At 43.8% G+C, this 25,534-nt stretch overlaps 1 protein-coding gene across 1 annotated transcript; it reads right to left on the reverse strand.

The window, feature by feature from the left end:
* Positions 1-7,206: 7,206 nt before the first annotated feature.
* LOC149864512 (putative G protein-coupled receptor 141) lies at positions 7,207-22,217 on the reverse strand. The gene is made up of 3 exons (XM_090048664.1): positions 22,183-22,217; positions 21,892-21,987; positions 7,207-8,780 (listed from the first exon to the last, which is right to left on the reverse strand). Exon 3 carries the CDS (start codon positions 8,763-8,765, stop codon positions 7,854-7,856), a length of 912 nt encoding a protein of 303 aa, XP_089904790.1. The 5' UTR covers positions 8,766-8,780; positions 21,892-21,987; positions 22,183-22,217; the 3' UTR covers positions 7,207-7,853.
* Positions 22,218-25,534: the final 3,317 nt, after the last annotated feature.

Here is a 25,534-nt window from a genome sequence, read left to right on the forward strand (position 1 = left end):
ACTTAATTAGGGTCCACTGTTCTTTATGGACTAAGCTAATTTTGGAAAACCATCTTTTTGCTTATTGATTTCTTGGGTATAAATGCACCAATTCTGATCTTTTATGGTTGGCTGTCAGACCAGGTCACCTGAGATACAAAGGGTACTCGGTTTAGTTATGGCCCATGGAAGCTAGCTTACTCCACAAATCAGCTGCATTTTTTAAATTATTTCCATTATTCCTAACTTAGTGATGCTAGCTGTCACTATAGGCAGCAGGAGGAAGGAAAACACCTCAGGCTTTTTCTCCACACAATAGAGACTCTCTCTGATCTTCTCCGATGGATCAAGCACTTCAGTCCAGTTGTGCCACCATCTCTCTGAACGTGTGGTGCAGGTTGCCAGCGACAGACCCCTTCCTTCATGCTGCCCTTCCTTATTCTACCCTGCAGCATCTGGCTTTTAGTGAAATTATGCCCTGGGGATAACTGGGGCTACTAGAACACTGAAATCCAGAAAGCATATCTGCATTGCCCTCTTGGCCCTCTCGTAATTAATGTACGAGACTTTCTGTTGTTGTTTGTTAGAATGAGAAATCAGTGGAGTGAGTCAATGTTACTTCTAGAGTCATTTTGGTTGTTTGCAACAAATGTACACAGTGCTGGGTCTCTCTAAATTCATTAAAAACAATAACAGGCCGTTTCCTTGTTCGGAAATGCCCTCCCACTCCATTCAACCTTGCAGCCAATAATCTTTGCTTCATCCCTAGCATGACATTACAACTCGTTCTCCAGACTGTCTGCACCCAACATATGTGGGCTACAATCTCCTCACCTCTGTGTTTGCAACCAGAGAAACATCCCAGCCCACCTCTAACCTGCTACCCTGGGGCAGTAGTCTCCACTGTTTGCTGCTGCTTCACTACATGAAGAGCCCGATTGCCCCTTGTGTGAACCCTGCACAACCCCATTTGTTCAAACAAGGCCTGTGATAATCATTGTATCCAGGATCCCTTACTGGTGGCTGCTGGGCTCTGGCAGTATTAAGTGTACATGCAAGTCACTGCAGTTATATCAAGTAATAGCCTAGCAGTTTAATGTGAGGTTGTATACAGCATTGTGGATCCTTTCATATAATTTTTAAATATAATTCAAGCTAAATTGCTTTAAGCCAAAGTTCCTTAATATTTAAATATAATGGATGTAGTTTTCATATTGCCTGTGTATCCTTATTTGTTATGTAGGAAATATCCTCTTGGTTAAAAATATATCCGATCAACATAATTGTGCAATATTTTTTCAATATATTTACTTTATCTAGTTCACTCACAATCTAACAGCAGGCATGCTCATTGAGTATATCAGTAAAACAAAAGCACACATGACTTAGCAGGCCTTAAGAACTGGTCAATCTCAGTCTGATTTTTTTTTAAAAAACGTAAGCTGCTGTGGCAATACATATTTGAAGATAAAGTTAATTTCTTTCCAACACGCACAAATAAATAAATGAATGCTGATAATTTGTAGCTTCTATTTCTACCCTGCTCTAGGTCTGATCAGGCACAGAACAAGGCCCAGGAAACTGTGAGACTGATGAGAGACCACGTTTGGGGAGAAGAGGTGGGAAGAAGAAGCATCTCAGGGCTGTGCGAACTGATTGGAAACTAAAAGTTCTGGAATACAGGAAGACTTCAGAGGCAAAGGACAGTTGCTACTCTGCTTTGCCTCCACACAACAGAAATCTGCTCATGTTCCTTCCAGTTATCCCTTTTTCCCCATTGTATTCTTCAGCTCTGTTCCATACAAGATGCTGCTGTACATACTGCATTTGATGATGTTCCACTGATTTTTCCCAGGTAGGAAACAGGAACTTTGGAGAACTGGGGGCTACTTTAATGCCAGTCTCTGCCTCTGACAACTTACATGTGATGATAAGCTCTCCAAGTTCCCTGTGTGTCCCCATGCCATCAAACTCAATGGCCTCTCTCCACTGTTTCCAGTCCACTGGTTCTGTAGATAGGTTTATATGCAGCATAGAAGCTGCATTTCAGTTCCTGCTTGATTCAAAGGTCTTTCAGACCCCTCGTTGCTAATGTTGTCTGGCAGCGTTCTCCATTATGTCCTCAACCCACCTGTCCACTGGGGCACAGGAAGCCAGAAGGGCTGCGAGTGAGACAAGGAAAGGAGTTAAAGGCAGTGCAAGGAATAACATGAAGGCAGTTGGCTTCTGTGGCTGTGGAGGACAGAGACCAGTCTACATTTCTCCAGCTCTTTGATTTAGTCTTTTCTCTAGCACCTGCAGCACATGGTCACTTGGTTCACCTCTCAGTATCATAATTCCATTTTCCCTATATCCAGGAAATTCACTGGTTACCTGCTATTCTCTGGACTTTCTCGCCACAGGATTTTCAGCCTAGGATCTCCTGGAATGAGCATAAGAATAGGTAGAACTGCCAAAATTGGGGAATGTGACAACTCGTTTCCCAAACTGCCTGTCAACAGCAGGACTATTACATCTCTGCTTAGTGAATCTCTGCCTTCAGCTGTGAGTCCTTTCTGCCACTGGTAGTTGAAACTTACTTCTGACAATTCTGTGAGGGGCAAAGGCTAGTCACACTTTAACTTCATTTTCTTTTCTATGGCAAAACAGTAACAATTCAAAGTGCAACAGAAGAGTTAAACCACTGTCAGATATAAATTCTGCTTAGCAGAGACTCTTGCAAAACTCCATAAAAAGAAAAAATGCAGTGCTGGCTAATAAAAGTTTAAAAACACAACATTAAAACTATTCTCTTATGTTTAGATCATAGATATTCATTCAGAGGGTGTATTAAAAACAGTTCATCCAATCTGAATTGCTGGTTAACTTAGGGCACGTCTACACGTCACCCTATGGCAATGTTGTTACTATGCCATGCTTTAGTACTTCCTTCTGGAAGTACTAAAGCATGGCACAGTAATTGCCTGTACTGCATTGTGCATATGGCACACTTATTTTTCACTGCTACTTCACCATAGCAGTGTGCAAAAATGAGGGAACACGCCACTATGGTGAAATAGCTGCCGATCACATGTAGACCCATGTGATAACTACATCACTGTAGCAATGCACTATGGTGGTGTAGCATGTCACTTCAGCAACATAGCACACCACTACAGTGTTATAGGGTGACGTGTACACACACCCTTACAGTTGCTACAGTGGGTATGTATAGTGAAGATGGCTGATGAGGCCAACCCAGGATTGACACACTGCTGCAGCACAGGCACATGTTTCCATGTGGAGTGGGTAGCTCCCAATTCTTGATTTGGTCCATGACACTGCTTCTGCTTTTCTGTCTCTTGTTGTTGTCATAGGATTTCAAAGTACTGAGATCCTTGCAACAGACTCTTCCTCCATTTGGGACAGTCCTCAGCTATAGTCTCCCACAAATTGATGTTTATGTTGCATCTTTTTAGCTGGCCTTGAGGAAGTGCTTTTTCTGTCTTCTTGACTGTATGCCTTGACTGAGCTGGGAGAATACAACTTGCTTTGGGAGTATGGAGTTGGACATCCAGATGACATGGCCAGCCCGTTGAAGTTTATGTCAGATGACCATCAACTTGATGCTCGTAATGCTTTTGCTTGTGAGTGGATGCTAAAGTTAGTGCATCTATTTTTCCATTGGATTTGAAGGGTCATCTGCAGGCAGTGTTGATGGTACTTCTCCAGTGACTTGAGGTGCCTTCTGTACATTGTCCGGATCTCAGCTCCAGATGGTAAGGTGGTGAGCACAACTGCATGATAAACCAAGAGCTTGGTTTTGGATCTGATGTCACAATCTTCAAACACCCATTTCCTCACGTGTCAAAGGCTACACTTGCACATTTGAGGTGAAGTTGGATTCTTCATTGATGTCAGCCTTCTGATAGAGATGGCTTCTGAGGTACAGAAAATAATAATGCTTTCCAGAGCCTCATGAAGAATCTGAATTACCAGAGCTGGGGACTGTTTATTAAGAGCTTGTTGATGGAGGACCTTTGGTCTTTCTTAGTGCAGCAACTTCAGTATTGTGTCACCTGAGTGCTTGAGTCACGACTGTGGTGTGGTGCTCTGGGCGTTCACTGTTAGGATAGTCCATGATGGTCCTGATGTTCTGGTGGCAGAGCTTTACTGCTACCTAGCATGTCCATGGGTGGTGGATAGAGGAATGATCTTCAGGGAAGGTTAGCAAAGGTAACTGATAAATAAGCAGTTGTGGAGTCGGACCAAGCAGCAGCAGTAGCACCAGAATGCGGTGGGGAAAGCAATGCTTTCCTTCCTGAAGAGCCACAGGTATCTTTGATGGTGCTGTGACATAGTGAGTACAGGTCGCCACTATAATAAGCCTGCCTGCCCCCAGCCATGGGTCTACAAGTCTTCAACAGTGGAGCAAGCAGATGTTAGGCTCTTGACAGCTGTGAAGGTTGATGAAGGCTTTAGTGGAATGAGATTTGCAAATGTTTTGGCTTCCTTGCCATTGGTTTTAAACTTCCGTTTTGTTAAGAGCCCTGTGGGAGCTGATGTGCAGTAGTTTCTTCATGATAAAAGAAATCACGCACAGGCGTGTTCCATAAAAACAGCTTTTCCAGCATATTTTTCAAGCCCTCTGGTGACCAGCTACTGATGATGGGCAAGATTGTGAGGTATGGAAGTTCCTAATCATAAACTGGTACAAAGTCAGCAGTTTCTAGAAGGTTGTCTAACACTTGGATAAGGCAGGAGTGCAATTTGACCACTGTAACTGCAACTGAACAGCCCCCTTCAGGACCTGTCTGCTCATCCCACCTGGGGAAGGGGCTAGAAAAAGCTCCCTAAACATAACCTGTCTATCTTCATCTTCACTGGATAACCACATCCAGTGGATCACCTTTACTGCGGTCAAAATCAATGAGGACACGCAATCAATTTTGGGACCTGGAACATCAGTGTATGTATACATTTTTAAAAGAAATTACATGGAATTTTGGCAATACATGCACATTTTACTTCAAATATAGTTAAATTTTATCTATGTAAATTTATTAGTTTTGAGAATAAATGCTTGCAACATTAATACAGGGGTGTAGGTTGTACAAACCCTGACAAAGGGTTTTTGAACCCGAAAGCTTGCTTCAAAATTGTTCTCCAACTATTTAAGTTGGTCTAATGAAAGATATCAGATTCACCCAAAGAACCTTGTCTGCAACATTAATATAATTTTTATTTAATTTATTTATATAGGTAGGAAGACCTTGAATGAAGAGAAGTATTGGTTTCGTTCACAGACATATTTATTATTACAAAATAAATGGAGAGTGTTGTTGAGATATGATGTGCTCTACAGAATGCAAACAAGTCACTCATGTTCTACACACAAAAGGTGATGGTATGGGAAGGAATACTAATGAAAGGTAGTTATTCATCTTCTCTCCCAGGATTGTGGCGTTAGATAGGTCTAAACTCTTGCTGTCCCACATGAAAATTACTAACGTTCTCAACTAAGCCTAGTGTTGGATGAGCAGAACTGTTAAAAGATGAAGAAGGAGGTTCAGTCAGAAGGTTGTAAGGGAAAGGAGGCAACAGAGATTGGAATGGGACCTAGGCAGTTCTGCCAGTTTGGCTGTCGGATGAGGAAGAAAGCAATAAGCATTGTAGTAGTAGTGTGTGGAGCAGAAAGCTTATGCAGTGGTGGAACATACTGTGACACACTGGAGATAAGCAACAGAACGTGAAGCAGACACAAGTGAGTTGAGTTCATATAGAGGTAAGAGAGAAAGACTTGGCAGAGCCATGAAAAAGGGAGCAACCAGGTGATTTATGCAGCTAATTCACCAAATCTGTTAAAACATTCAAATATTATTCAACTGGCTCTAAGTGAGAAAGTTGATCTTGATGCAGAAGATAAGAAAAAATGGAAATACACATTAACCATCCAGTCTTTCGAGGTGACAGTGATGAATGTTCTCTGTAGAGGTGTGCACAATAAAATAGATGTATGAAAGCCTGAGTAGCTTCCACAGAGTGATTTCTCTACATATTTCCATGTCTTCATAATGTATAATTCTATTTTTTTAATCCCACTGTTCACAATGCTTCCATTTCTGTGAAGTATAATAGGCTGCTAAATCACACCATGCATATTAGCTTCTTCCAATCATTTCCAAGCAGCCAATATTTTTACCTTTTCAGCTTGCAGAGAGCACACATTTCTATGGAATTAATTTTATCCCAGGGACATTTTGGGAGGCCAGATTATTACCATCAAAACCGCACCAGAGCATCACTGAAAATAAATTGTTACCTTGGAGACTAAAATTGAAAGTGATTGTGAGAAAATACTACAGCAGTCTGAAGAATATTCTAAATTAAATGACCTGTAGAGTTAACCAGGTGAGCTCTTAGAAAAAAAATGGACAAGTCTATAAACAAGAAAAATAAATGCTGGATTTTGATTTGAACAGCAGAATCCACAGTAATATGTAATTGTTGGAAACATTTTCACAGCTTGGCAGAGACAGAAATCAGCTCTTTCTTTCTCTCAACCCTCTATTCAAAAGTTGAATTCAGGAGAAATCTAAGAGATACATGCATTCCTTGCTGCTAAATAGTGTGGCTCAGTTGAAGTAGAAGTACATAGTTTTATTCCAGTGTGGGAACAACATGGTTTAAGAAGCCACCAATGTTTTATCACAGATGGTTGTTACCAGGGGCAGATCCAAGGGTGGTGCAATGGTATGGATGCATCCCCACTTTGGCTGTGCTCCACAAATGCAGTACACTCTCAGAGCTCACTATCACTTCAGCACAGCTCCTTCTCAGGGCTCTGCATGTGCTGCAAGCACTATGAGCTCACCATTGATGGGTGCGGGCTCTTCAAAGAATCCTGCTACCAAGCAGCTCTGGATCCTGATGGCTCCAAAGCACCACTAAATCAGGGACTCTCGGAAGAGTCCAGACTGCTGAGCTCAGCAGCTGCTGAGAGTTCACTGGGATCCAGGATCACAGCAGTGGGCTGTGGCCACATCATCTGATCAGTGAGCTTTCTTCACTGCACATGTATCCCACCCCAAAAGGGTATGTGCCCGCATTCTCATTGCCACAATCCTGGACCCACCCACAGTTGTCACTGAATTAACGTATATGTGAGAGGCACATAAATCTACATATTTCAAAACTGCATTTTATTACATAAATTACCAGCTTTTTATTTTGTGTCCTCTCCACACGCTATTTTGTACGAATCATCTTGGGCTCCTCCTCTCTTTCCCCTCTTTGAAATGGCATTGCCACTAGGGTTTCCATTTTCACACCACACAGTGATACCTATTGTGATAGGCTAGTGCTTAGTTGTGGGAAACTTTCACCAAATCAAGTATGTATGCTGGGTTTTGAGGTCTGTAAAATAAATATTGACAGCATGTATAACATTTCTGGCTCATTTTTATTAATTATTCCCAAAATGCACCTGTCCAATTTGCAGCCCACAGGCTGAAGTGTTAACTGGCTGCTTCTCCCTCCATTGTTCATTCTGCTGCTGCCAAAGTCTCTGGACTCCCTCTCTTCCTTCAGCTTCTGCTTCCTGCCCTTGCCCCTGAGGACAGGAGGAGCCCGGGGAATCCATGTAATCCGTGCATCCAGGGAGTCCAGGTGCTGGGTTGGGCAGGTGGAGAGGGGCTGGGAATCAGCACAGCCCACACAGTGGGCTGGAAGTGGGGAGGTCCAAGGGAGTCTATGCAGCCTGAATGGTGTGTGACCCAGGGGGCCTGCAGCTGTTCAGATTTTGGACAGCCTTGACTTAAAAAAATACAGACAAAGCTCACAAGCCTTCCTCTCACCCAACAGTATGGAAGACAGGTTGTGAAGGAAGAGTGAAGCTAACAGCAGGTAAACTTGTTTCGGAGCACCATAACTTTTTGCTTAAGTAAACGGCTTCCACCTAGCACAAATGCCAATAAATCAAGACAGCTGATAGCTGTTATACTTAAGGTGATTTCATTGTACTTCAGTAATTGATTCATTTCATTCATATGCTGAATGTAGTAGATTCTAAAAAGATGATATGGAAGGAAACAAATGATTATGACAGTTAGGAAAATCAAGCTTTTTATCTGAGCCCAGAATTCTTGATGTGACCAGACAGAGCCTGAAAGCCTTTTCACCACCCTGAGAATGATAAAGATTTGCAAGACCAAGAGGATACAAGTGATGCAGAATACACTTATGATCATGATGTAGTTCAGTATTTTCACACTACCTTGCTTTAATTCTTCTTGGAAATTAAAACATGTGGTATTATTATATGTTCCAGAGGTCCCATATTGAAAACAAAACACGGGCACCACAATGAGAGAGACTACAGTCCACACGGCAGCACTGGCCCCCACTGCATGAAGCTTCCTGTAGAACTCCACCTTGTCCTTCCACTGGAAGAAGATGAGCCACCTAATAACCAGGGTGACAATGTAGAACAGAAAAGTCAGGTACATGTGGATGTGAAGTGTAGCACTCACTGCTTTGCAAAAGGGCAGTCCAAAAACCCACTTCCCATTAATATAGTAATGAAGCCGAAATGGCACTGTTAGGAGGAGGAGGCTGTGCACCACGACCAGGTTCACGATTGCGGTGGTGGTCATGGACAGAGTGTTCATTTTAACTAGAAAAAATGACATTGCAAGGACTCCAGTCACACCTCCAATAAAGGCTACTGAATACACTGTAGTCAGTATGGTCTGTGCAATTTCATGCTGAGTGGTATTGGATGCTGGTGCCTCCTCAGTCATGTTCATGAAACCTTTCTTGTACTGTTAAAAAAAAGGAGAGGGAGGGAGAGAGAGAAAAAAAAAAATCAATGTGATTAAATACTAAAGCTGGACTTGTGTTCAACTGTATTCTGGCTCCACGGGTACAAGCATAATCCTAGAAGGGCTGGGATTATTATATTCCCAGGACGAGTCACTAAAATTGATTTTATCTATTACTGAAATATTCTGAAGGATGAGGAAAGAACAGCACTAAACCCTGAATTTACAGCTTACTCTCAGGTGGAAAAGACAGGAGGAAATTGTTCAACTTATTAAAATGTTACCAGGCATAAAATTAAAAACAGTTATGAAATGTTATTATAAAGCCGAGGCAGGAGATAGCTTTTTGGCCAGATTACTTGAGTGCCACATTTATTTGCCATCTGTTAATGATGCCGTTCTTTACTCCTGAAGAGCCACATAGGTATTGCCACAGACTAGGGCTGTGCAAAGCTTCAGTCACTGATTTGATCTGGCAGAGATTTGGCCCAATTCGATGGCCAAATCTCCAAATCTGAATCAAATCAGGAGACCCTTGAATCTCTCCAAATCAAATAAGATCCCTTCGAATTGATTCAGAGAGATTCGACAATTCAGACACAGCTTTAATTGTTTTTTCTACATACCTCAAGTTACAGCTCATGAATGATGAAATGGTGGGGTGGATGAAGTGTCCCACAGGAGTGTGGAGGGGGTCCCCAGTGCGCTCGGTGGTGGACCCAGAAGTCACCACCTTCTGTCCCTGTTTGTGTAGGGCACTCTGATTGGCCGTTGAGTGGACCAGAAGCACTTCTGGGACCACCGTGGAGTGTGCAGGGGACCTCCACTCCCTAGCTTGGCCACAGGCGTCTCCTGGGTCTGGGGGGACACCTGCAGTCCCCACATGGCCAGTTGCTAAGCCAGGGGGCAGGGGAGGGAGTCCACCATTGAGCACGTGGGGGGCTCCCCCGGACTCCTGTAGGACACTGCATTTGCCCCACCATCTCAACATTCACGGGCTATGCCTGGTACCTTGAGGTATGTAGAAAAAACATTTAAAGCTGTGTCTATGGCCAAATCACTGATTCTGCAAATCAGCATCAAATCTTCATATTTGGATTCAGCTGAATCGAATCAGGACAGCGATCCAAATCAATAAATCAAATCACCGTCCTCTGAATCGGGCTGAATCCAAATTGAATACGGCCACTTTGCACACCCCTACCACAGACACGCTGCTGTGCTAGAATACTGCTGTTTGATCACTAGAGTCCATTTTATTTATTTGTAACAAATTTCTATTCTAAGGGCCTGATGTTAATATTAACCGTATGCTTTTTCACTGAAGCCACAAATTTTGGATGTGTCTGAGAATAGAGTTTTTCTGGAGGGTCTGTACATAATGTATTTATGTATGCAATTCAACTTCTGTATGAGAAACCCTACTTATAGAAACCCTTGGTTTTTAAAACGCCCAGAAACCAGAGCCATTTTTTTCATTATTATGACTCGTCAGATTGACTAAACTTATTGTGGCAAATACCTTCCCTTAGTGGACTTTTCTGTTACAATGAGGTTGTAGCATAATACACATTTATTGTGTTTATTTTATGAGTTTACTGCTACCTCAGCTGAACAGTAATGCTAAGATGCAGAGCCCCCTAGTGGAAATACGGTACATGCAAGCAGAAGCAGTTCGCTGCTGGCTTTGTTTCCTATCTCTTTGAACAACGGAAGTTCTGCTGGCAGAAGTTTTTCTGTCGGCATAACTGTGCACAGATGGAGCAGAACCAAAAGTCTCATCTTTTCATACTCCTAGTTGACATAGTATAGATGTTTGACATAAATTACATTTCCTCTCTGGTGATAAAGGAAGTTAATTATAATTCTGATGATTCCAGTATGACGGCATTTGTCAAATATTACAAAAAGTGTTTATATCGCACGAATTGAAAATCAGCTTGAAACCCTCTACACTTCACTGCAGATACGTTTTGGGGAGCTGTGCCCTAAAAGTTCTCCTGCCTAGATTGGAACAACTGCAATAGAGAATCAGCTTTGCAACACTCAACTGCGTATGTGCAACACAAAGCAAGTTCCTAGAGCTGACTGAAAAGAAGGTATCTTGTTTTGTTGAAATGTGACATGGGATTGGGAGGCTAAAGATCCTCCTGACCATGTTATAAGAGTAGGGGCAGATGAAGGGAGGTGCACTGGTATGCTTGCACCCCACTTTGGGCACTTACACACATGCAGGGAGCCTGCTCCAGTGAGCTGGAATCCAGCAGATTGGAGCAGACTTGATTACTTGTAAATTGATGCACTCTGGCAGCCTCATGCACCATGTGTATCAGTGGCTCAGCATGCCTCCACACTGAGAAAATGCTGGCGGTGCACTTTGAACTAAAATACGTTCCATGTGCCTTAGTTCACAGTGCATTGCTGCCATTTTCTCAGCGCAGGAACACACTGCGCTGCTAATACACGTGACGTGCAGACACTTTTAATTAGCATGGCTTGCTATTTAAAAGCAACTGGTACTGCATCAAAACCATATGTAAAAATGCCCTTTTATTCCTGCTCCATCCAAAGTTTAAGGCCAACTGCCTAGCAGTGGCAACAGCACTTCTATTCAGGTGGCAGTGAGGGAGTTAAATGACTTAATGGCTCATTATAATTTTCTTGATTCCTTCTAAATTCTTTATTTCACAGGTGTTAATGATCCTCTTTACTTTTGAATAGTCTTTAATGAGCTACTTCTGCAATGCTACTGTCTATTAGCTGCTCCTAGTAATGTAGCTTCCATTTCACAGCTCTGAAGACTGATTTTTAAATCTAGTTAAAGCATTAACTCATGTGGGAAAATATTAACTCAGGTGAATATTAGCTCAGGTGTGGAAATCACTTTTAGTGAAGCATTGGAGGCACTATCTAGATACTCAAGGCTTGATTTTGTTTTATTAATCTGAAAAAGAGGCATGTACATTTAATTATAATGACTCCAGTATTAATGAAACATCTTTGGATTATTTTTGCCTAGTTTGTTGTGTTCTTATATATAACTAGCCATAGTCTATATAACTAGCCTCAGTACCCACTGTCATGGCAGCGCTCAGCTGTCTGTCCCTGTTTGTGTAGGGCACTCTGATTGGCTGTTGAGACAGCCAATCAGAGCATGAATAAAGCATTACAGACAGACAGACAGACTTAGGCTTTTATAATATTAGAATGTATGATATAGCAAGTTAATGCACATGCCAATAAAGTTCTTTTTTTCTTTTTTGTTTCAATCTTATTGAATAATATAGCTTTCAGCCCCTGCTTATTAGTGAGGCTCCTAGTTTCTTTTTAACTGGAGAAAAATGTGTGTGGTGTTATATGTGATGACACACTACACTATCTGTCTGCATTCCCCTTTTCGAAATCCCAGATCTGCCCGTGTAGGGGAGCAAGTGTGTTAGATTCAGTTCTCTTCCATGTGTTCAGCAGCACATGATTATGGCAGGTATGCACTGGAGTCTGTGAATCTGAACTGGATCTGAATTCCACCTCTCATCTTCATGCTTGCTGGCAAAGCCTTCTTACCTGATCCATGGATTTTGCAATATAAGACCCAAAAAGGGATCTACATTTTCCCTGGTTGGGTTTTAGAGCCTTTTCTTTTAACATCAAAATGATGTTAGCTTTGCAGGGTGATACACTACTTCCTCTGTCTGTTATATCACTGATGATTCAGATGACTTCCATTTTTAAGTAATACATATTTTTGATACCCAAAAGACTATTTAACAGTTTCCTCATTTGTGGAAATGAGAAGGTTTGGGGTGAATTGAAACATTAACAACATGGTGGGTGGAGCTGCATAAAATGTTAAATGTGTAGCAGACTAATTCTACCGTGCATTAGTGCACCACAGCAAAAGCTGTGCTAATGTGCGATAGAATTAATCTAGTGTGCATTGAGTAATCACTAAAAAGGCATGTGCCAGCGCTACTGTGCAGTCGCATGAGTTACTGTGTATTGAGTTAGTACATGTTATTACAGGTACTAAACTTAATGCATGGTAACTATGGAGCATTAATGCATGTGTAAATGTGCCCAGTATGTCTCCCTGACTTCGATTTCTAAAATAATTTTAGCTATTAGAAATGTTTCGAGAGTGCCCATCATTTGTAGTATTTGAGACCGTCAGCAGTTTCTTCTATATATCCATACCGCTAGCTATTTTATTACATATTCTGTCAGAAATAACTGTTTTATCTTAGATTCCATATGGTAACTTCATAAATACAAACTCTGTAACAGCTGACAATGTAGTCTAGAGACTAAATTTATATTTGTAACTCAGATCAGTGAATTCTGAGAAGCATAACATGTTGTAATCAAAAGGATTTTTGCAATTTACAACATTTTTCAGCTTACTGGAAGCAGTAAGAACAGTAAAGAAGTTCCTGTTGTCACTTAGTAATATTGCATTTTAGCTTTTAAATTATTCATGCCAGAAAGGATTAGCAGCAGCTGTTTGTCAATTTTTCAAGCTGTCAAGCCTTATGTTGAAAACATGTCTCTCTATTATTGCATTAGCACATAGTTTTAATTTGAATGGTGTATGTAAAGACAAAAACTGTTACTGCAATATGGGCAGTGTGTTCAAAGCTGATGGACATAGCAGTATCAGTAGTAGTTCTGTGGCTGGAGCTGAATGACCCCAGCTGGATGCTTCTCAGGCTCTGACCTATGTAACTTTATCAGAGTCTACACTAGAAAAAAACCCAAACTGGAAATACCAGGTGTTTTGAATTTTCATAAATCTCTGCTAATAAGACAGCTAAACGTGTAATTAGGTTCTTGAGTATGTAGCCAATGTATTGAAATGAAGGTATTTGCACAATTTTACACACTCTACCAATCTTCTTTGTGGGATATTGCAGAGAGTTTCCTTTTTATAGGATCATAGGAAAGGAGGGCTGGAAGGGACCTGACAAGTCATTTAGTTCTACCCCCTACCCAAGGCAGAATCTTCCCTGCCTAAACCTTCCCAGACAGATGTCTGTCCAACCTGCTCTTCTAATGGGTCTGAAATTACCTCAACCAGTTCCTTCAATACCCCAGGGCGAGGGGTTTCAATCTTTTTTAATAAGTGTATCCCCAGGACAGGGAGAGGAGGGGGGTGGCAAGTAGCTGGGTGCGGAGAAGTGGGGTGGCAAGCACGGGGCAGTCCTGGTGGTTGCTGCTTCTGGCACCACTCCCCAGGAGGAATGAATGAACCGAGCTCCTGGAACAGGGGGCTGGGCCCCTCTCCCCTCTCACTGTGAGCATCTGGCGCTCATGGCCCCCAGCTGCCTGTGCACAACGCCACGCACAACTACCGCCCGCCTGGACATGCGGGGCGCATGCAGCCCGTGAAGGGGCCATGCAGCGCTGTGCCGGCAGCCCCCAGCCCTGGCATATGTGGGGTGAAGCCAGATGTGGAGCAGGGGGTGGGGGTGGGGCACACAGCCAAATGCATGCATGTGAGATTCCCCCGCATCCAGCCAGGCATGTGGTGCCTGTGCAGCAGCATGGGATGGTGTGTGGTGGTGCTCCATTCCTGACCACCTACACATACTCCATAGGGCCTTCTCAAGTACCCCCCCACCCTAGGGTGTCCTAGGGACTGGAGGTCCCACCCTCTAATGTCTGACCTTTGCCACTAGAAGTCCCTCCTCTTGCCTCTGGAATTACTTCTTTCAGCAAGGGTTTTTTCCATCTCAAAACCAGAAAAATACCAAATTATATTCTAAAAAGTGAACATCTACAGCATTCATTAATTTGGTTTAAAAAAATATGTAGTGTACATAGAGGTGATACACAATAGCTTCAATGAAGTCTTACTCTTGTATATTGTGTGGGGTGGGTATAGGTTTGTGGGGGGCTGTGGGTGTGTGGATATGTGGGATGTGGGTGGGTATGGGGTTTGTTGTGGGATAGGTGTGTGAGGAGATGTGGGGGGTCTGCATTTATGACAGTGCGAGGGTGTGGGTTCATGTGTATGGTGGGGTGTGCCTGTGGGACTTCGCCTATGAACACACATGCACACAGACACACTATCCCTGCCTGCATGCACATACACATACACACTGTCCTTGCCTCCCCTCCCCCACTGCCTCTGCTTGGACACACACACACACCCCCATACACCCCCATACCGGCACAGCCCTGTGCTCCCTGTCCGACAATGCAGCCAGCAGCCACACGGTGCTGGAGCAGGGAGGGGGCAGAAAGAGAGTAAAATGGCTGGGGGTGGGCAGGCCTGGGCTGTTCAGTCCTGCTGAGGCTCCTCCTGGGTCCTAACTGCCTGTGGCTCCTGCCAGCACTGAAAGGCTGCTAGGGCAGAGAAATATTAATTTTCTAAATTTTTTAGGGGTCCTGCAGGCCAGATAGAATAGCCTGGCAGGCCAGATCCAGCCCGTGGGCTGTATTTTGCCTGGCCCTGATTTAGCTTCCCTAAATAAACTCTAACCTGTTTTTTTACTACTCTAAGCTGCTTCCCTATCTTAGCTGCCAACTATACTCATCATCTGGTAGCTGCCCCTATTTGTGAAGACAGAAGAAATACATTAGGGCTGTGCGAGGCTTCGGACTGTGCTTTGGATCCGAAGCAGCATGTCTGGATCAAAGCGCTGGCTTCATTAGGCTTTCTGAAGCGATTCAAAAATGCTTCAGAGCCACTTTGGAGATCTGGCCACAGAGCCAAAGCCTCCCCAATGACACCTGAGACTGGGAGGATCGAAGAAAACACCACTGAACCCCCAGGAATTTGGGGTGCAGTTACCCCTGAACCCCTGCACGATCTTCTTGAAACTTGGCAGGCTTCATGCTCTCAGCAGGGGCTATAACTCCTGCATAGTTCATCCAAATTAGACAAAAAACAACAAAGTTCGATATTTCATTGATTCCCCATTATACCCTATGGCTGGATCTCCGAGGCGGCTCCAAAGCTTTGGAGCCACTTTGGCCAGATTGAAGCGGAAACCCAGTCCGGAGCTCTGGATAGGATCCCTGGCATCCAAAGCAGCTGGATCTGAAGCCAGATCAAATAGCTGCCTACTCGCACAAGCCTAAAAGACATTATGTACTTCAGCCTTCCCTGCATCATCTGTAAGTAGGGCCATGTGTAGACAAAATGAGAGGCATGTGTGCACAACATTTTAAAGCAGGCTAAATGCTTCTGCACTGCTTTAATGGTGTCGGTGTTTTCATGCTTCAACAGCATATTGTGCATTAATACTAGCGGCTGTAGGAAATTTGGCAGCGTAATATACCTTAAAAGACTTGGGGTGCAGCAAACTAACACTCCTTCAGCTGCGGAGCAAAGCACTGGGCTCTGTGCAGCTCCACAGCTCTGCAGGAAGCCTGGCAGTACCCCGTGGGGAAATCAGCTCCACCCAAGAAAAGTGGTGAGCCTGATCTCTTTTCTGCCCCACCCCCACTGGAGCCTGCTTGCCTACCTGAGCTGTGCAGGGGACTGGTGCTTTCCTTTGGTGCTGCAGTGCTCCCCTCCCCCAGACTGCCTGAGTCAGGTGCCTGTGGGTGAGTGCTACCTAGGGAGGGGCTGCAGCTACTGCTACTGCTGGCAGCTCGGCCTCCCCTCCCCACCAGAGAGGAAGGTCAGTCAGTGGCATGTGTATGTGAGGCAGGGGTTTAATCAGCCCTAAATTGAAGCAGTGTTTTTTAAAACCCACTGCTTCAATTTAGGGCCCCCATTTCATCCACATACATCCTAGATTACCTTCTGCATTTCATAAGGGACTTATGGTTTCCTTGTCTTCCTCTTACTTCTGACATATTTGTAGAATTCCTTTTTATTGCCTTTTATATTGCTTGCCTTGCCAGTTACAGCTCAGATTGTGACTTGGCCTTCCTAATTTTATCCCTACTTGCCCATGCAATATTCTTTTAACCTTCTTTTAGCTTTCTCATACCCTTTTACTATGACTCAGTGTCCACTTTTTATAGGATTCCTTTTTAAGTTTCAGCTCACAAAAGATATCTCTGTCTAGCCAGGCTGACCTTTTAGTTGCACTTCCCATTCTTCTATTTTATCTTGCTTCTGTACCCTTGGCTCTCCAGGGACCTAGTGGACCTCCTGCAGCTAAAAAGGAAAGCCTACAAAGGACGGAGGACGGGATTCACCTCCAAGGACGATTATTCTGCACTGGTCCGGTCCTGCAGGGAGCAAACCAGGAAAGCCAAGGCTGCAACTGAACTCCGACTAGCTTCAAGCATCAAGGACAACAAAAAGTCCTTTTTCAGATATGTGGGGAGCCGGAGGAAAAGCAAGGCCAACGTTGGACCCCTGCTAAACCAGATGGGGCAACTGACAACTGACACCCAGGAAAAAGCCAACCTATTAAATAGGTACTTTGCGTCAGTCTTTCATCAGTCCTATGGGACGCCCATGCCTGCTATGGGACAGGGAGATCCGGGTGATGGGGATCCCCTACCCTCCATCAATGCTGACCTCGTGAAGGAACACCTTGAGAAGCTGGATACCTTCAAGTCAGCCAGCCCTGACAATCTGCACCCCAGGGTACTCAAGGAGCTGGCGAGCGTCATAGCCCAGCCCCTGGCATGGGTCTTTGAAAACTCCTGGCGCTCTGGTGTAGTGCCCGAAGACTGGACGAAGGCCAATGTGGTGCCGATCTTCAAGAAAGGGAGGAGAGTGGATCCGTCTAACTACAGGCCCATTAGCCTGACTTCTATCCTGGGGAAGATCTTAGAAAAGTTTATTAAGGAGGCCATCCTTGAGGGACTGGCCCAGGCTAACATTCTAAGGGATAGCCAGCACGGGTTAGTTGCGGGTAGGTCTTGTTTGACCAATCTCATTTCCTTCTATGACTAGGTGACCTATCACCTGGACAAGGGAGAAGAGATTGATGTCATATATCTTGACTTCAAAAAAGCTTTTGATCTGGTATCCCATGATCACCTCTTGGCCAAACTGGCCAGTTGTGGCCTTGGCTCCACCACGATCCGCTGGCTGGGAAACTGGCTCCGTGGTCAGACCCAGAGGGTTGTAATTGATGGCAGTCACTCATCGTGGTGCCCTGTGACCAGTGGGGTTCCTCAAGGCTCTGTCCTTGGACCCATACTGTTCAACATCTTCATTAATGCAGTGGACATTGGAGTCAGGAGTGGACTGGCCAAGTTCGCTGATGACACCAAACTTTGGGGCAAAGCATCCACGCCAGAAGATAGGCGGGTGATCCAGGCTGACCTGGACAAGCTCAGCAAATGGGCAGACGAGAACCTGATGGTGTTTAACACCAAAAAATGCAAGGTTCTCCACCCTGGGAGAAAAAACCTGCAGCTTCCTTATAGGCTCGGCAGTGCTATGTTGGATAGCACTATAGAAGAAAGAGACTTGGGGGTCATCATTGACCACAAGATGAACATGAGCCTCCAATGCGATGCTGCAGCTAGTAAAGCGACCAAAATGCTGGCGTGCATCCATAGATGCTTCTCGAGCAAATCCTGGGACGTCATTCTCCCCTTGTACTCAGCCTTGGTGAGGCCGCAACTGGAGTACTGCGTTCAGTTTTGGGCTCCACAATTCAAAAAGGTTGTGGAGAAGCTTGAGAGAGTCCAGAGGAGAGCCACGCGCATGATCAGAGGTCAGGAAAACAGATCTTACGATGACAGGCTGAGAGCCATGGGACTCTTTAGCCTGGAAAAGCGCAGGCGCAGGGGTGATCTGATGGCCACCTATAAGTTTATCAGGGGTGACCACCAGGATCTGGGGGAACGTCTGTTCACCAGAGCGCCCCAAGGGATGACGAGGTCGAACGGTCACAAACTCCTGCAAGACCGTTTCAGGCTGGACAGAAGGAAGAATTTCTTTACTGTCCGAGCCCCCAAGGTCTGGAACAGTCTGCCAGCGGAGGTGGTTCAAGCACCTACATTGAACACCTTCAAGAGTAAATTGGATGCTTATCTTGCTGGGATCCTATGACCCCAGCTGACTTCCTGCCCTTTGGGTGGGGGGCTGGACTCGATGATCTCCCAAGGTCCCTTCCAGCCCTGATGTCTATGAAATCTATGAAAAGGGCCTCCTTAAAGTACTGCCAGCTCTCCTGGACTTCTTTTCAGGAGATTTGTCTCCCAAGTGATCCTGTCCCCCAGTTCCATGAGTTTGCTTAAGTCTGCTTTTCTTAAGTCCAATGTCCTTATTTTGGTGTTCACCTTCCCTAGCTCCCTTAGGATCTTGAGCTCCTATCATTTTGCAGTCACTGTCCCCCAGGTTACCTTCCACCTTCACATTCTCAACCAGTTCCTCCCTGTTTGTACACAGCAAGATGAGAAAAGCTTCCCTCAAGTTGTCTTTTCTACTATCTGTATATAAAAAAACCCGTATCCCCAACACACTCCAAAAATATGCCGGACTGCTTATGCATTGCTATGTTTCTCCCCTGGCAGATGTCCTGATAATTAGTTTCCCCCGTGAGAATCAGGTCCTGCAATTTGGGGGCGTAATTTCATTCAATTTAAAAAGTATTTATGATGACTAATGTTATGGTAGTAAACTTACTGGCTCATCACTACAGGCATCCATTTAGGTTGCAGATACATAGGATAGCATAATAAAGTATGTTTCACAAAGGAAATTGCTACACTGTGGTGAAATGCCATTTCCTATTGTACAGACAAAGCATAGGGAACAGAATTTCAGGTGTAAGGTCTTTTACCAGAATTTTAATTGGACATACATGAAATGAAAACATGAGGCCTTATAGATGGGTATGCACTTCATGGCAGAATATTTTGCACAGCACAAAAAACAGGTCATTCAATAGCTTCAGGGGGAAGGCTGAGAAACAACAGAGGAACCTACTTTGTAGCTGCTGTTGAAGCCTGAGTGTTACAGTACCTTCACTTTAAGGAATACCTATACTTCCTTCTACTACTGTAGGAGCAACACCAAGAAGCACCTCCCGCTTGCTTGCACCCATGGTGTGCATGCCCATAGCTGGTTTAGTACAGTTTAGAGTATGTACCCACAGTTCTTTATGCATACTCAGGTTCACAGTAAACTGGCTATGCTGAGGCTCCTGGACCCAGTCTCATCTTCAAAAGATCCTTCCATACTAGGGATCACTTCAGGATTACATTTAGGCTGTACAGGCTTCATGCCTTTCCCTTCTGACCAGCTTTCTCATTCACATGAAGATGGAGAGGGTGAGGACTGGATTTAGCACAAGAATTCCCTGCTCTCCTCCTCCCACCCTTTTGCTCCATCCAGGCCCTGTCTACATGTGTGGTGGACCGCACAGTTGTTACTGTACAGTCATTTAGTAACTTCATAAATATTAACTGGCTTAAGCAAGTACTAAATGACTGTGCAATAAATGGTGTTACTGCACCATACCATTGCCACACGTTTTTTTTCCTGATGCTACTGTGCAATAGCAACAAGCTACTGTGCAGTAGCCCATTACTACTGTGCAGTAGTGTCACATCACAGTTAGTGCCCGGCAACGCTACTGCATGATAACAGCAAACTACAGCAAAGTAGCTCATTTCTACTGCATCGTAGCATCTCCTATAGATGTGCCCCCAGTTCAGTATTGTGTTACAAGCTCAGAAACAGATTTTGAAGTTTTCAGTCTCCATATTAGGCTATTTTTTTGGTAGAAAGATATTTTAAAGAACAGTGATCCAAGGAAAGGCAGTCACACATCTCATATGGTTCATCTAGTTGTAAATTATCTGTTGATGTTAGGGACTTGGAGGAAATCATCACACCTTCTGTATTTTGCATCAGCCAAGGAGATAACACATTTAGCTATGCAGGTGGCCAGGAACTTGAATCTTGGATAAAAATGATTGACAGAAGGCTATTTGTGACAAATTTGAATATTAATGATTATATTAATAGAGTATGAGTTTGGAAGGGACCACTGTATTCATCTAGTCTGACCTCCTGTATAACAGGATGTAGGAATTCCCTGAATTATTTAAACTAGAATTCACTATTTGAAAAGTATCCAATCTTGTTTTAAAATTTTCTAGTGAGAAGAGAACCCATCAAAATTCCTGGCAAGTTATTTCTAATGACTAACTTAAAAATTGCACCTTATTTCTAGTATAACTTGTCTGCCTTCATCTTGTAGATGTTGGATATTTTTATTTGTCTTCTAAACTGAAGAGCCCTTCATTATCAAACTTCTGACTCCTAGGCAAATATTTACAGATTGCAATCAAGTCTCCACATAGCCATCATTTTGAAGCTAAATGGATTGAGCTTCTGGACTCTATCTCACTATAAGACATATTTTCCAATTCTTTAAAAATTCCTGTGGCTCTCCTCTGAACTCTATAATTTATCCATGCTGAAAGTGTATCCTGCTGTAACTATACATGTACTTTACATTTGGCTGTATTAAAATGCACAATGGTTGCTTGCACCCAGTTAATCAAGCAATCCAGACTACTCTATCAGTCATCTTCATTCTTTACCACTCTCCTAAACTGTTCTCCATCTGCAAACTTTGTCAGTAATTATTCTCTTTATTCCAGGTGATTGATAAAGAGGTGAAAAAATGTAGAGCCAAGAAGTGAAATCTCCATGACCCCAGTAGACACATCCACTCAATAATGATTACTCAGCTGCTCTTTGAGATCTGTCAGTTGGTCAGTCTTTAATCCATTTAACGAGTGTCATATTGATTTGGTAAAATGCTATTTTCTTCATCCCAACATTATGCAGTACTAAGCCAAATACCTTAGAGAAGTCTAAGGGTATGTCTGTATCTCATTTGTGGCAATCCTGAAAATGCTGCTAAGAAACGAACCTTGCCTAGTTGGCACACGCTGCATTGCTAGAAAAAATATTGCATGATCGCTTCTCAGGGTGCCCAGGGACACACTTACTTTTTGACAGCTTTTGCCTAGTTTTAATTCTGTGCTCTGTCATGGCAGAGATGGCTATATCACTAAGATACCTACATATTTTCACAGAAAAATACAAATAAACAGACCCACCCATTTAAAACCTATAATATACATTTCTGATTAAAGGAAAACCTTAGTGAAACAGGCATTTGCTGTACATTATTTATAACAATTTTTTTCAAATAAGTTTTAGAGATACCTGTAACTCTTTTGGTAGTACTTTTTACTGGATGTAAGGGTGATGTTCCTTGGTCTCTGTCACCATTTTACTGACACCTCCCAGCTGCAATCCAGTCTACAGAAGTAGATGTAGACAAAGGAAATATAACTCGTCACTGGAATCACTGAGAAAAAAATGCAGTTTTTCAAACTTGTACAGTTGATCCTGTTTAAACAAATAAATACAATTATATAGAGTTAAAAAATGAAATCTTTCTTAAAATTTTCTTCACTCCTTATTACCATTACCTGATTTAAGAGAAAAACATACCATGACGAGCATATAAGTTATGATAAACACAAAATGTATAGAGGGAAGAAGGAAAGGACAGAAAAAGGGAACAGGAAAACCCAAAGAAATGTGACCCAATCTCCCCATACCGGAAACTGAAACAGAATTATATTGAGAAAATGCCATGAAAACAGTGTAGAAATGTTTCCTGCATCAGATTGTAATAAGCAAGGAGCAATAATGAAAAGTTGCCATCCAGGAAAAGCTCTGTTTTATTTATAATAAGCCAATTAAACAATGTTTTTTTAAAGTTACAAACATTGCTTGAAAAGAATTATGAATTGAACCGTAAAAAAGCCTTCTGCATTTTCCATGTGTATGCACTTCCTAGGCTGGGCTCATCCTTTTCACTTTGAGATTAATTGATTTACAACCTGAATCTTAAAAAAGGGGGGAAAAAAAAAGAAGCCTTTTGTTTTTTCTACCTATTCACTTCCTAGCCAAGTAACTGTCCTCCTCAGTCGCTGGGGCTCATTGACTTATGTATTCCATTTGTGCAGAATCTTTTTATAAAAAGTTCCATTTAAATGTCCTGCAATTGCATTACTTCCTCTTCTGAGTCGAGTACAAATCAGTGATCTGAATGTTGGACGGCTTTGTCCCTAGAACTGATCCCTGGAGGGATCATCCTGTGCGAGAGGACTCTTAACTGCTTTGGAGCTTTGCTAACAGCTTCTAAGCCATTCCTACAGCCTCGCAGGCAGTGCAGGGGTCATGGTCGTATGCTGTGGTTATATTCTCCTGCTAGAACGTCCCTTTGACACCCTAGCATTCAGTACGACTTAGAACCTGCCCATATGATCCTCTAAAATTACATCAGAGAAAAAAAAGGAAATGATACCAGGCTGGCGATTGGTGGAGGGGGACAAATTACTAGAAACAGCATAATAAAAATCTATAATAAGATTCTTGTGCGTGTCATCTCAACCCTGAAGTTTTCAAGATGCCTTCCTTGGGCAGCTTGTTTTCAGTCAAAGCTCTAAAGTTTGACCTGTTGCTAGTCCTTCCCAGGGGGGCCCTACACTAACTTCTTGCCTGTTTACCAAGTGACCCATGGAGTTCATTTCCACTCTGAGCAAGTTTCCACCCTAACTACCCAAATGGCTTTTCTTCTTACTTACGAAAACCTCTAAAACGGTCATGCTGTGAGTTTCCTTAGCAACTGGTATTCAGTCAGCGTGATATTTTCTGGCACATGCACACTGCATTTTGGAATGTAGAATCTGAACAATCCTTTTTCCTTCTGTGATTCCTAGAACACCCGGCCTTTAATCCCATGACTTTTATGTCCCAGAATCCTTTGTGTTATGTATCCCAGAATCCCTTTTTGCTGATTCAGCTGAAAAACAAACAACCCTACAAAAATGCTGTACTATATAATTTATTTTGTTTTGTCTTATGGCAGAGGAGATGTTTTTGTTGACATCAGTGGGGCTTCTTTACAGGAGTGAAGTTCTTTACAGGACTATTCATATGAACAATGTTTTGAAAATCAGGTCATGCAATGCATATATTTTTGATAGTGTCATATTGCTCTACTTCCTAAAAGTGTAATTTATATCATTATGGAAAATTCATAAATCACACATTCCCCAGCACAGAAATGATTTAGGGGTAGGATTGAGAGGACAGTTTGACAAGGCAACTAGAGAAGCCAGCAAGCTACATATGGTCCTCTGGCTGGGAGAGCTCTAGCAGGAAATGAAAATATCAACCAGTAATCCATGACTGGATGATGTAGTAGTTTTGAAACCTGGTACTGCAGTGTAATGTAGACTTACCAATGACAGCTTTGAACTGTTTGGGATACTGGTGGTAATCTAGGTATAGCAGCAAAAACACTTGGTGTGAAGTATTAAAACCTTTGCTTGACTGCTACTGGTATGTGAGCTACATAGATTCCAGTTTCCTTGGATGTGTCTGCGTTCATAGGCGGAAGAAGATAATATGATCTAGGGGGCTGAGTGTGTACGCACTTGCAGATGCATATGCATCCTCCCCCTCAGCTGGTGGGCCTATCGTGAGAAAGGGGCGAGAGGCCAGATTGAGGCCCCCCCTGGTGAGGGAAGGAGGGAGGCAGGAGCTAGGGAAAATAGGGCCCTGGGGCCAGGGCGGGTCATGGGACGCTTGGAGCCCAGGTGCTCATCCAGGGGCACAGGGTGGCTCCCACTGCTGCATGCACCCCAGGGGCAGGCACAGGAGGCACATGCCCCGCAATCTGTGCATGGGGCGGAGGCAGCTGCCACTGTGAGCTGGGCTCTGTACCTCGCTGCCAATGCCCTGGGAGTGGTGTGATCCCACATGCCTTCTGCATGCTGGCTGTGCCACCTGCCCGCAGTGGGAGGCACATGGCATTGCACAGCTGCAGGACACTGGCAGTGGGTTGCAGAGCCCAGCCCACAGCAACAGCTGCCTCAGCCCCACAGACAGATCTGGGTGGTATGTGCCCCCTGTGCCTGCCCTGGGGGTGCACAAAGTAGTGGGAGCCCCTGCACACCTGGATGAGATGCCTGGGCTTTGAGCATCCCATGACCCTCCCACCCCCCCTGGAAGCCTCGATCTGTCACCCCATGCCACTTCCCTCCCCCGTGCCCCTTCCCATCCACACATTTATCTGCTGGGCGCCACTCCACACACAGCCAGGCTGGGCTGAGTTCTCAGCTCTGTCTGCGTGCGCCCATCCACCTGCCCTGCTGCAGCCACCTGGAGCCCGCACCCAGGCTGCCTTCATTTGTGGGGGCTAAGCTCTGTTAGCCCTGGGCTTCTGTTGCCTATGTCTGCATTGTACCGTGGTCACAGTGAGTGCAGTGTTCTTAGAGAACAGGCCCCCACTTCTAAGTCCCCATCCAAATATACCAGTAATAAGGGACCACTGAGAGGGCAGACTGATGTGAAAAACTGAAGACCAGACCTGGTTAAGCTCCACACCAGCCCAAAAAGCTCTAGTCACTGATCTGTGGAACATTGGCTTAGACTGTTTGATGTGCCACAGGTTGCTTGCAAAACAGAGTACCTGTGAGAAGACTGGTGTTTTTTTTTCCTGAGGCAACACTTCTGGACAGATTATTAGAAAGCATGGATGGATTGCGCAGAACATCAGCAGTAGTAGTGGTATTGCCATAGTCCCTAGGACTCTTAATCATGAATTAGGACACCATGGTACTAGATGCAGACACAGAATAAAAACACAACCCTTGCCCCAAAGAGTCTTACAGAACAGTTGGTCTGTACTTTTCAAATTCACTGGCTTTCATTTACCACACAGTGCTTTTGCTCTGCTATATCCACTGTACCTCACAAAACTATTACGGTTGTCCCCTTCAAATTTTCT

This window comes from Crocodylus siamensis, chromosome 5, assembly GCF_052110815.1.
Source record: "Crocodylus siamensis isolate JL-2025a chromosome 5, ASM5211081v1, whole genome shotgun sequence".
Classification (NCBI taxonomy): Eukaryota; Metazoa; Chordata; order Crocodylia; family Crocodylidae; genus Crocodylus; species Crocodylus siamensis.

Excerpts from the sequence above, each read along its gene's own strand:
- LOC149864512 (XM_090048664.1), bottom strand. The coding sequence starts at position 8,765 with ATGAACATGACTGAGGAGGCACCAGCATCCAATACCACTCAGCATGAA.